This window comes from Phycodurus eques, chromosome 8 (genome assembly GCF_024500275.1).
Source record: "Phycodurus eques isolate BA_2022a chromosome 8, UOR_Pequ_1.1, whole genome shotgun sequence".
In the NCBI taxonomy this organism is placed as follows: domain Eukaryota; kingdom Metazoa; phylum Chordata; class Actinopteri; order Syngnathiformes; family Syngnathidae; genus Phycodurus; species Phycodurus eques.
This window is the reverse complement of record NC_084532.1, coordinates 11,021,404-11,033,739: the sequence shown is the minus strand read 5'-3', so window position 1 is coordinate 11,033,739 and position 12,336 is coordinate 11,021,404. Positions and strand designations below refer to the sequence as shown.

At 39.4% G+C, this 12,336-nt stretch overlaps 2 protein-coding genes across 5 annotated transcripts; one reads left to right on the top strand and one right to left on the bottom strand.

The window, feature by feature from the left end:
- The first annotated feature begins 2,994 nt into the window (after positions 1 to 2,994).
- samd13 (sterile alpha motif domain containing 13) lies at positions 2,995 to 6,228 on the top strand. Of its 4 annotated transcripts, none has more exons than XM_061683829.1 (5): positions 2,995 to 3,101; positions 3,541 to 3,649; positions 3,893 to 3,935; positions 5,192 to 5,303; positions 5,377 to 6,228. In XM_061683829.1, the coding sequence occupies exons 2-5, from the start codon at positions 3,625 to 3,627 to the stop codon at positions 5,518 to 5,520; spliced, it is 324 nt and encodes a 107-aa protein (XP_061539813.1). In that variant the 5' UTR covers positions 2,995 to 3,101; positions 3,541 to 3,624; the 3' UTR covers positions 5,521 to 6,228. The 4 variants fall into 4 exon arrangements, with proteins under 4 accessions (XP_061539813.1, XP_061539815.1, XP_061539816.1 ...); XM_061683831.1 differs by having other exon boundaries at positions 2,995 to 3,207; XM_061683832.1 differs by lacking the exon at positions 3,541 to 3,649.
- Positions 6,229 to 6,298: 70 nt separating this feature from the next.
- Positions 6,299 to 12,020, bottom strand: uox (urate oxidase). Its single transcript, XM_061684017.1, has 8 exons — positions 11,899 to 12,020; positions 11,313 to 11,525; positions 8,495 to 8,611; positions 7,649 to 7,727; positions 7,315 to 7,501; positions 7,091 to 7,214; positions 6,479 to 6,562; positions 6,299 to 6,404 (listed from the first exon to the last, which is right to left on the bottom strand). Exons 1-8 carry the CDS (start codon positions 11,917 to 11,919, stop codon positions 6,333 to 6,335), a joined length of 897 nt encoding a protein of 298 aa, XP_061540001.1. The 5' UTR covers positions 11,920 to 12,020; the 3' UTR covers positions 6,299 to 6,332.
- Between the last annotated feature and the right edge of the window lie 316 nt (positions 12,021 to 12,336).

Sequence of the window (12,336 nt, the reverse complement as noted above, 5' to 3'; positions counted from 1 at the left end):
TGACCCTATGGGGCTGTCAAGTGCAATGGAAACCTTTTTTTTTTCCTTTAACAGGATGGACTTGAACCAGTACCATAATGGTGACTGACTGAGTGAATGGCTCAAGGTAGCACTTTTTGTAAGAACAATCCACACAGTGAAGAGCTACGATACATTTAGCTGTTTGTTGCAGCTTTGACTATTATAGAGAAGCACATGTATGGCCACATGACAAGCTCATTTTGAGCTGACTATTCATTTTAAACGGAATGTGTGTTGTAGGTAATAATATTGGAGCTGTTAGTATTAAATTCGTCACAGAAAGTTTACCAAAAAAAAGTTTTCACTTCTTTAGAAAGGTGGACTGGATTTTAGACAGTCTGACAGCTGACATCAAGGTACATGGTTACAGTTTATTTATTATAATTAATAATTTAAGACTCCCAACTTTGTCGTTTTTAGGCATATGTGTATTTGTGAATATAGTACAGGATGATGGCCAAATTATGTTGGACGGGGCAAGAAGAACTTTCTGAAATTTTTATTAGATGGGTTTATTTTTTATTTTGTTTTGCACTGTTAAATTTTAAAGCAAATGGATGGGCATTGAAGTATTAATATGAAGACGAATTTTGCCGTTGATGATGATGTAGTGCATCATTTGTAGCATTGTTACAACCATATCCAGTCATTGGAGAAGTTTTTGTACTGTATCTCAGACCTGATGTGATATTTAATAACTGCAATTGAAGGGGATATTTTTAAGGTACGTAATACCTTTTTGAGGTAAGAGGGCAAAAATGAGGAAGGCAGGTGGGATTTTCCGCACATCCAGAAATGTTCCGAGTGCTTTGATGCAGGATTTTTCTGAATGTTGCTGAAGGAGCAGTTTTTCCTTTTGATTTTCAAATGCTAATTGTGCTTGAGCAGCATATTCACAAGAAAAAATGTCAATGCCATATTGGCTTTGGTTGTTTTGGGTTTGTTATAGCTGACGCTGTTTTATTTTTCATCCATTTGTTACATTTGTACAACAGTGTCAGGGTAGAGTGCCCTCAAGCTGTTCCTATCATTTATTATATTTTATTAGTCGTTATATTTTAGCACTGAATGTATTATCAATTTTATTGGTGCGGCATTTTCCTGTACAATCACATGATGGCAAATATTAACAATTAAAATCTAATGACATTTTTATTCTTCTTACTGAAGGAATAACGTATAGTATTTCCATCGTTGTGCAATCAGATGTACACAGTGATAATTGCTTGCTTTTTTGCAAATTGTTCAAGATCATGTCTGTGAAAAAATATGAATACAACAATCATGGGCAAGGGTGAGGGGCAGCGACTCCCATATTTGTTTTTCATCAATGCAGCGTCAGGATTCAAATAATAATTACAAAAAATGTCCACATTTCCTGTATATACTGGAGGAAAGGCATTTAGAGACTTATTGGAAAATAAACCAAATGTGTGCAAAAAGTCAATAATGTGTGCAAAAAGTCAATAATTATAATGTTCTTTCGAACTTCTGTTTTTATTGTAGAAGGATTCTTCCAACTAATGACAACGACATAGAAGTAATGTGAATCACAAACTGAAGCAGCAAAGTATGAAACACAAAATTGGAGCCTCTTGGATGTGATGTTTTAAATGTTTAAAAAATGTTCCATCGTTTGTGTTAAACTGTTCTTCACACAGTTGTATTTCTCCTAGATTTTTTTTTGGGTGTGTGCGTAAAGGATTCCTGTGTACAAGGTATCCCTCATTATTGTTGCTGAAGTGAAATTCTTGCCTCTGCACGCCTCCCTCCAGAGTGACAAAAGTTGTCATTGTAGTTACAGTATAAGTATAATCTGTTTAACTTTCATGCTGTGCCGTATTTCTATTAACCCTTGTAGTTAACCATGGAAGTCCTTTGAAAGGTTTGGCTTTTCCTTGCTCCACAACCGAGGCCAATTTTCCTACAGGGCAAAGGGTCAGGTGTGAGAAATGTTTTAAATTAAGCAACTGTTAACATCTCTTTTACATTAGTTTGCAAATATGTTGAATGACTTGGTACTCAATGCCCTGGAAAGGAGACAAAATGTAGATCGGTTAAGTTAAACTACACAGTAAAAAATTTAAAAAACAGGTTGTGAGCCATTGATAGTATAATTTTTATAGGTTAACTTAATGCCATATTTTATCCGACTCAAATTTGTTTTGTAAGCTTTTGCTTGGGCTTTTTATTTGCTCGAAGCAGCCAATTATATTATTTCAGAACATTTAATCCATTTAATAATTTAATTTCCCTGAAGATTTGTATAGACACCTTTGTCTCATACCAGTGTAAAATCTGTAGCCCTTTTAAGTTGGTTTGCTTTTGAATACATGTCCGTCAACTTTACGTGAATAGTTTGGTACAAAAGGGTTAAGCAGAAAAGTCTACTGTTGTGCGCCCATGATATTTACATTAGGAGATGGTCTGCTAATGAACACCTTGATCTTCAGCATGTTTCAGTCCAAAAAGCCTTGTGTGTCAACCCTGCCACAAACTATTTTTGTGTGAAATCCACGTACAAAGAGTCGTTAAGAACCTATTTAAAATTATGTTTGTCATATATGTGATGTATATAATGGCACTTTCCCCCGAGTCTCTTCACTCCTGAATAAACAAGTCAATTTGGGTTCTCCCGAGTTAGTCACACACACCGTGGGCTCAATCATCCTGACTTGTCTTTGTCTTTAGGTTGTGGGACATTTTGCATATCATTTAAATGGATGACATGTTTTTCTCACTTTCTTTTGTGTTTGCAAGAGGGGTTGTCTTTGCTGTAGCAGATTTTATGTAACAAAATTATATGTCACAATAATAAATACTTTTTATGAAGAAAAAAAGGCTGATCCAATGTCCAATTACAACGTATTTAGCTCGATATCGCGGATGCATAAAATACAGCACATGTTCTATGGATGAAATAAACTTCACTTCCCATGATTCTCCAGTGACGTGTGCAAAGGAAGCTATGACGATAAAGAGCTAGTTGCCTTTGAATAATTTTGATATTATCAAATGAATATCTTCCGGTTTTTTGCCGGTAAAACACCCCGGGAAGTCAGGAACTTTTGTTGTCATCCGTAAGTTCATTGTCAAAAAAGGACAAATTCAAAATGTTCGATTTTTGTATTAGCAAAGCCAGCTAACTGTCTATGTTAGCTTGATAAATGCGAAAAGGCAGCTACAGTATGTGATATTCACTTTCTATTTATTCTGACTGTTTTGCAATTTGGGCCACGTTGTATTTTGCTATTAAAGTTAGTTGACATCAATGGAAATGCGGGAGGGTTTGCGTTGATGCTATTTTGCTATTTTTTAAATTCAACTGTCATTGTTAAATGTGAGTTTAGGGACATCATTTTCACATACCGCATCTCGTTGCGTTCTTAGATACAGAGATAATAGTAGCTTTGTTATACTATTCCTGATCCTCTGATTTCCTCGTGCACTTTTGTTTGCTTGTCATTACTTTACATTTCTCCTCTTAACACTTCTTTCCTGTCAATTTTTTTCCGATAGAAACGGCTAGTCGTTGAAAGACTACAAAAAGATGGATGTTTAACCTGTCAACCATTCTTTAAGATCGACAAGAAAAACAATCTGATGAAATTTAATTGCAACGTATACTGTAAGTAAAAACCTGTACATTCGCGTTTGTACAACATGATATCGTAGAGAAGTTACCTTTTAGCCAGAGTATTGTAATTGCTTAATAATAGCTGAGTGATTTTACCTTCTGCTTGCATACTCGCTGTTTTGTGACAACGAAGTGTATAGTCATTGTTTGAGGTGTATTTAAATTAATTTAATGTTTCCGAGCATGCATTGGTTGACAGGTATGTCATAATGGATCCCAATTGTTTTGTTACAGCCGTCATGGAAGACAAGGCAAATGGTTCTGTTGACACCAAAAGGTACAGTCTCAGATTACTGAGAAGAGTGTGCTTGTTATTTACAGTCAGAGGGATGTGTAGACAGTAGCTAAAAATTGTACTCAAAGAAAGAGTGCTGTTACTCACAAAGAATATGACTCAAGTAGCCCCCCAAGTAGCCAAATGGATGGCTGGATGGATGGATGAGCCCATACATTTTTACATGATCACAAACTCGCCACTCGTCACGTACGTCCTCAAACATGTTTGCGCCCTTATTTCTTGTTAACTTGCTCTTATAATAGCTTCAATTGTGTTTGAAAGTAAGCATGCAAAGTGATAATTGTGTGAAACAGTCCAAGAGAGATGATGTCATCAAACTCATCGGTGTAGTGATCTCTCAGTTGCGAATTTGTTCTTTTTTCTCTTCTTTTTCTGTTGAACAAACAACCTGCATTGGACAGATATACTGATTGTGTCGTGTTAAATCATTTTGTAGATGCTCCCCCGCAAGGTACTGCAGTATTGCATTGATTCCAAATAGCTTGAGTTGTATCATCACCGGGATGTTTTTTTTTCCACAAATTCTATCGACCGTTACATAGGACCTAGGAAATTAGGGCATTAAAGCCGATGACTAAATTTTTATGAAATGTAAAACATGGGCTGATCCGGTGTAGCCGATCGGATCGGTGGAAGAGTCTACTGCTTATCCTCATAAGGGTCACAGGTGAGCTGGAGCCTGTCCCAGCTTACTTCGGGCGAGAGGCGCAGTACACCTTGGACTGGTCGCCAGTAAATCGCAGGGAACACCTCTGGACAATTTAGTTTTCAGTGAACCTAGCATGCATATTTATGGAGTGTGGGAAGAAGCCTGAGTACCCAAACAAAACTCATGCTTGATGTGGAGAACATGCAAATTCCACAGACGCAGGCTGGAGCCAAGAGTCTTACCGAGAACCTCAAAACTGTGAGAAAGACCAATCTTTTTAACTTATTATACTTATTGTAATCCCTCAAGTAAATATCATTTCATATTTACACCCTTCTGCATATTTTGTGTTGCACAGCACAGAGACTCAGATCACACACATACAGGTATACACAGGAGAGAGATCAGAGTGAAAGGGGCACGCAAGCAGTGCTGCACCTCCTAGCCAGGGTGTCAGTGGCCTTGCTTAAGGGCGCCTCGACAGTAGTCAGGAAGCAGACTAGGATTCCTCCATGCATTTTTCCGCATGTTTTTCAGAGTATAGTAAATGTTTAATCTTGTAATGAAGGATTTACTCTCTCTGTAGCCCAGCGGAGAATGGCCAGCTTCCTGATCCAGCCAATTGGGTGGTTGCTGACGTTGTCAATTACTTTAAAGCAACAGGGTTCGAAGAGCAAGCCGCAGCGTTCCAAGATCAGGTTGGGCCTGCCTCCATTTACTGAAAGGAAACTTGGTTGTCAATGGGAATAAAATGTCTTCATTTCTTGACAGGAAATCGATGGCAAGTCACTGCTGCTGATGACACGTAATGACGTGTTGACGGGCCTGTCAATAAAGCTGGGCCCGGCGCTGAAGATCTACGAGTATCACGTGAAGCCCCTGCAAACCCAACACCTAAAGAGCAACGCCTGTTAGCACGTCATCAGGCGCTCGCTGCTCCCTGCCTCAGTGACAATCGACAACTCTCGACCAGCTGTCCATTGGTGGAGACTTCTCTGGCCGCATGGCACCTTAAAACAGGATCAGTTTGAATATGTTTTCGGAAGCGTGGACCCCAATCCTGGGTCGCACATTAGGGGTCTAAGGAGCTGTTTACCTTTTTAGCTGTTCTTATTTCTGCTGCTTCAGTTTTGTATTTTATTTTTTATTCTTCGTGTTTTATTTAAGACAAGAAATGCTGTTCAGGGTGGTATTCCAGAAGTGGGATTTGTGTGTTTGGAATGTGTTATATATTTGTGTGCGTGTCATGAACCAGTGATGGTTTTAAAAATTGTATTTGTACATAAGATGTTATATGATTGAAAACACCAGAACACTTTGACTGTTGAATTTGCCCTAAAAAAGTAATCTGTGTATGCCCTAAACTGCGCAGCTGAGTCCATACATCGCCACTTGGCTGGAAATATGAAGTATTATATTTTTCCCAGATACAGCAAGCCAAACTCAAAAGGTCTTGCTTGGTTCTTTGGAAATAGAAATGTGTGTGTAATTATGATGTCCCTCCTACCTGTGGTGCTTCAACTTGGTTGCAAAGACAACTAATCAGGTGTGTGTGTGTATTTGTCCTTGTGCAACATTGGAGTTTGACTATTTCAATCAAAGACTTGCAATAAACGGTGCTCTTTTCTCACCAAAGAATGACACCTGTTTATTGGTTGTTGTTTCTGAGACGAAGGTACATTATATCATCAATCTTGGCAGTATATTCTATATTTGGGCTTTTGTCTTCACAGTCTGGCTTGCTTCCTGCGCACAGTTCCTGTGATGATTCCTGAGGGGTTGTCGAGGGGAAGAAGAACCTGTGATAGTAAGAAAAACATTTCAGTCAACAAATTACATCACGCACACCATCCGATAGACTAACCAAACTTACTTCGCCCTTGTTCTCAATGCCCATTTTTGTCATGTCAATGGTGAAGTAGTGGTTGTTGGGCATGATGATCTCTATTTCATCCACCTGTAAATCGATGCACATGAGTAGGGAGGCATTAACTGACTGTTTCTCTTTGACTTGTTTTATACAGTCACGTGTCACAATAAGGTCGCTTAACCATCAGATTTCTCATGGCCAACCAGCAAATTAGTTTTTTTTTTTTTTTTTAAATGAAATAAATAAATAAATAAATATAAATACAATTTAATATCAGAATCTGGTTCATTGCCAAAAATGTGAATGCAACACAAACGAGGAATTTGGCTTTATGTTGGTACATCACATGTACAGGAACAAATTTTTAAATTGTGCCTTAAGGAAAACATAAAAAGAGATTAGAATCAAAAATAGGGACCACTATTGTGTAATGAAAAGTAAACAGCTGAGCATATAAGGAATATCTCTTTTATTAGTCTGTGGCAGAAATGATTATTCCTTAATAGAGGCCATATTATAAAATTATTTTAATTCTGACAAATATAGAAAAAGTTAGCAAAGAAGAAAAAGTATTTGGGTTTTAAAATATTTTGATAAACTAAAATGGGGCCTTACCTCAGGAGCCCTAGAGAGAACTAGGACTTGTGCGTCATAAAGAGTCTTCTGCACAGAGGGCGAGAACTCTCCATGATCAAATGGGCCTGCAAACTTCTCAGTAATCGTAACTTTGACACATTTCCTATCAGGACATGGCTGATTTTAGGTTAAATATTGCAGCGTTTTCTAGGGTTTGCATGTATGTAAAGCTACAGATATAGACAATTGGATGAGCTCATTACCATGCAGCATCAAAGTTGACATCTTGAACCTTGTTGTAGCGCCACCTGGCATAGACAGTGGTACAGAAACACCTGTCCATGGCGTCTTGCAACGTGGTAAAGCGGTCTCTGAGGAAACCCCAAAAACCAGACTGAGTGGTTTTCAACACCTTCATGTCCTTGAGTCCACCGTGGACCACTGGGATGCCTGAGTGTTGGACAGTAAGAGAGTGAGTGTGCGGGGTGCCATCCATCCATCCATTATCTGAGCCGCTTATCCTCACAAGGGTCGCGGGAGTGCTGGAGCCTACAATCTTCGTAAATAAGAAATATGACAGATAGTTGGTTGCAGTACCATTAAGATGTTGTTCGACATCACAGAAGCGACAGGTTTCCGGGCTATAAATGAAGGCATGGGCGTGTTCGACCCCATTCTGAAAGAGGAAAACAAAGAAATAAGCCATGGTTGCACATTCACCAGGCCCTAGTGAAGACAAGTGATGGAGAAAAAGGTTGTTGTTTTTTCTTTCCTTGGAACAACAATAAACATCAGTGAGGGCTCATTGGCCATGCTGTGTGTATGGGACCAAAGATTCCACAGCACAAGGTCGAAATTTGTTTGAATTTGCATAATATCTGGTTGTGGTAATCAAACGTTTTAATTTTCCTTTTGCAAGCTTTTTTTCTGTTTATTTCACATAAATTCCAGTCAATTACGATAGCAAGTTTACAACTTTTAACCCCCATTAGTAAAATCACTGGATGTGATGAAACTGTACCAGAGTACTTTGTTGAATTATTTAACTAAAACTATTTTTCTATTGTTATTTGCACACAACATTTAAGTTAATCAATGCTTGTTTTTGATGATACCAAACCAACTCAGTGTTTTAAAAACGATCTGGCTCTGGATCATGATCAAAACAGTAATAACAAATAATCAAGGTGTGGTAGTTCTTTAGTGTGTGTGTGTGTGTGTGTATGAGTGCCAGTCCATTGTGTTTAACCTGTTTAACTCATGATTGGCAGTGGATCATGTCAACACATTTGATATAGATGTGAATCCCATTTTTTGTTGCTGTTGCACTGACTACTGTTGTTACAACTGAACAATGTTGTAGTCACCACAAATGGTCCTTATGGGGTAAACGAGTTTATACAGTCACTGAAAAAAACAAGTTAACTTCTGTAATTCTTTTACCTTCTCCAGCCTTCTCCACGGCGCCTCCTCCATGTGAACCTTGGCCCTCAGCACATGGTTGAAAGAGGTCAGGAAATGGCGACAAATATCCAAAGAAAACTGCTCAATGGTCTTTACCTGAACACATAACACAGGTAAAGTAAGAGATCTACAAATATTTTGTGACTGACAATTCCTCTCTGAAAAAAAATTCACAACTTCTTATACTTCATAATCAGATTTCTTATAATAGGACTGTATAATTATATAATAGTTAATGCCATAACTAAATCCATCAAATACTGCGTTACTACTTTTTATAACACCAGAACAAAACCCGCCAAATTTTGCAGGTGTTTTCATCCTGGGGAAAAAGTTACAAATGCCTCTATAGCGGACCCCAGATATTATTTATTTAATTAATTTCAAAATTCTGTCCCGGAGGCCATTTTCACTTTTCAGCATGAAATTTAGTTTGCATGTCTATCATAAGTTGACCCACAGAAAACTCAAGAAATCATGCCCAAATACACAAAGGATTGACACATTTTGGATCGAGGTGGCCATTTTAGAGTCATTTTGGCCATTCCCAGGGGATCTTCAAGACATCCATCCATCCATCCATTTTCTGAGCCGCTTCTCCTCACGAGGGTCGCGGGCGTGCCGGAGCCTATCCCAGCTATCATATCAGCTATCAAACAATGGTTGTTTGTGTGTTTGTCTAAATGTGCCCTGCGATTGGCTGGCGACCAGTCTAGTCTAGTGTGTAACCCGCTTCTCGCCAGAAATCAGCTGGGATAGGCTACAGCACACCCGTGACTCTAGTAAGGATAAACTTTATCGAAAATAGATGTATGGCTATTACTACACTGTACTGTACCATTGCACTAACAAATGATTGCATCCTTTGCCTACATAGCCTTCAGTCATGTTTATATTCTTCTTTTGTTAGCAACTGATAGAACATAATTAGCATTATACACTGAACAAAAATATAAACCCAACACTTTTGTTTTTGCTCCCATTTTTTGTGAGCTGGACTCAAAGATCTAAAACATTTTCTACATACACAAAAGGCCATTTGCCTCAAATATTGTTCACAAATCTGCCTAAATCTGTGTTAGTGAGCATTTCCCCTTTGTCGAGATAATCCATCCCACCTCACAGGTGTGGCATATCAAGATGCTGATTAGACAGCATGATTATTGCACAGGTGTGCCATGGGCTGGCCACAATAAAAGACCACGCTGAAATGTGCAGTTTCACACAGCACAATGCCACAGATGTCGCAAGTTTTGAGGGCGTGTGCAATTGGCATGCTGACTGCAGGAATGTCCACCAGAGCTGTTGCCCATGAATTTAATGTTCATATCTCTACCATAAGATGTCTCCAAAGGCATTTCAGACAGTACATCCAACCAGCCTCACAACCACAGACCACGTGTAATCACACCACCCGAGGACCTCCACATCCAGCATGTTCACCTCCAAGATCGTCTGACACCAGCCACCCGGACAGCTGCTGCAACAATCAGTTCGCATAACCAAAGAATTTCTGCACCAAGTGTTAGAAACCGTCTCAGGGAAGCTCATCTGCATGCTCGTCGTCCTCATCAGGGTCTCGACCTGACTGCAGTTCGTCATCGTAACCGACTTGAGTGGGCGAATGCTCACATTCGATGGCATCTGGCACGTTGGAGAGGTGTTCTCTTCACGGATGAATCCCGCTTTCCACTGTTCAGGGCAGATGGCAAACAGCGTGTGTGGCGTCGTGTGGGTGAGCGGTTTGCTGATGTCAACGTTGTGGATCGAGTGGCCCATGGTGGCAGTGGGGTTACGGTATGGGAAGGCGTATGTTATGGGCAACGAACACAGGTGCCTTTTATTGATGGCATTTTGAATGCACAGAGATACCCTGACGAGATCCTGAGGCCTATTGTTGTGCCATTCATCCACGACCATCACCTCATGTTGCAGCATGATAATGCACAACCCCATGTTGCAAGGATCTGTACACAATTCCTGGAAGCTGAAAACATCCCAGTTCTTGCATGGCCAGCATACTCCCTGGACATGTCACCCATTGACCATGTTTGAGATGCTCTGGATCGGCGTATACGACAGCGTGTTCCAGTTTTGCCAACATCCAGCAACTTCGCACAGCCATTGAAGTTGAGTAGATCAACATTCCACAGGCCACAATCAACAACCTGATCAACTCTATGCGAAGTAGATATGTTGCACTGCGTGAGGCAAATGGTGGTCACTGACTGGATTTCTGACCCTTCAGACCCCCACAATAAAGCAAAACTGCTCATTTCAGAGTGGCCTTTTATTGTGGTCAGCCTAAGGCACACCTGTGCAATAATAATGCTATCTAATCAGCATCTTGGTATTCCACACCTGTGTGGTGGGATGGATTATCTCAACAAAGGAGAAATGCTCACTAACAGATTTAGACAGATTTGTCAACAATACTTGAGGGAAATGGCCTTTTGTGTATGTATAAAAAGTTTTAGATCTTTGAGTCCAGTTCAAGAAAAATGGGAGCAAAAACAAAAGTGTTGCATTTATATTTTTGTTCAGTGTATGTGCATATTGTGAATTAGTTTTTTTCAGTATCCTAATAAACAAAGATTCAAGAATTTTCTATCACACTTCACGCTAAACATTAATACACCTTTAAATTCATGAAACTGCGCACACACAAAAATACAGATTACAAAATAATTCAGGCATTTTATGACCTACAGTACAAGTAGAGGCTATTGATGTATAAATTTGGATACTGTACTCAATTACTGTGTGTGGATTGTGGTGGTCGTGTGGTACAACATACCCCCTTGAGTTTAGCCAAAGCATGGACAGTGTTCTTGATAGTGTCAGTAGGGATGATGTCCGAGTTGTCTCCGGTGAGATAATCCTTGCGGGACTTGAGAGTGAGTTCCACGTCTGCCTTGATCTCGATGATGTCATGGTGGCCCCCCTGTCTCCTGATGCACAGAACCTTCACTGTGTTCTTGCCGTAGCCCGTCCGCACAAATTCGACATTCTGCCACGTGAACGAAAGCTGTCATTCCATTGTGCAAATTATGATGATCAACTTTTTACTTTCTGGGACGCACGCACAGATAATATAATTGAAGAATGTTTTGATGCACGAGCCATAAACGTATATATTATTTTTGTATTATTATTATGGAACAGCATAAGAATATTGTATATTGATATTGTCCCATTTACAGTATATTTGCTATTATCTGTCCTAATATCTGCTAGGTTGCATTTGGATGTGTGGTCATTGGCACTAAAGTAAGTCATAAGCATGCAACAACATATGACTGAAGATTCTCTTCGTTAGAATGACAACGCTGGACTGAAGGTTGGTAGATGTAAATTCTGGCGCGATAGTCTCAAATTGTTACCTGAGTAGAAGCAGTTGCCATTGTGTCTTCTTCTCAGCTGGTCTTTGATCCAACCAGTGGTTTGTTTTCAGCAATAAATGCAGTTTAACAGGTAGAGGTGGTTTTGAAGAGACGGGAGGTTCTCCCTTTGCCCCAGGCCACTGGAGCATTTCTGAATCCGGGGTAGCTGTTATTCAAACATTACACACGCTTAATGTTACTTTTTTTTGCTGGGGGGTTGACTTATTAAGGAACGAGGCAAAACGCAGGAATGTGAAACTTTGACTCTTCACTTTGCATACACTGATGTGGCAGCCTGTGCAAAATATCCAAAGAGTTGGGTTCGACAAATTCATTATTTCAGAAGCTGGGAAGCTGGGCTCTTTTTTATAAACATTATTATATTATACAAAAATACATCTGAAATGCTGTTTGTTATGACAATTTTCGTACTTTTAA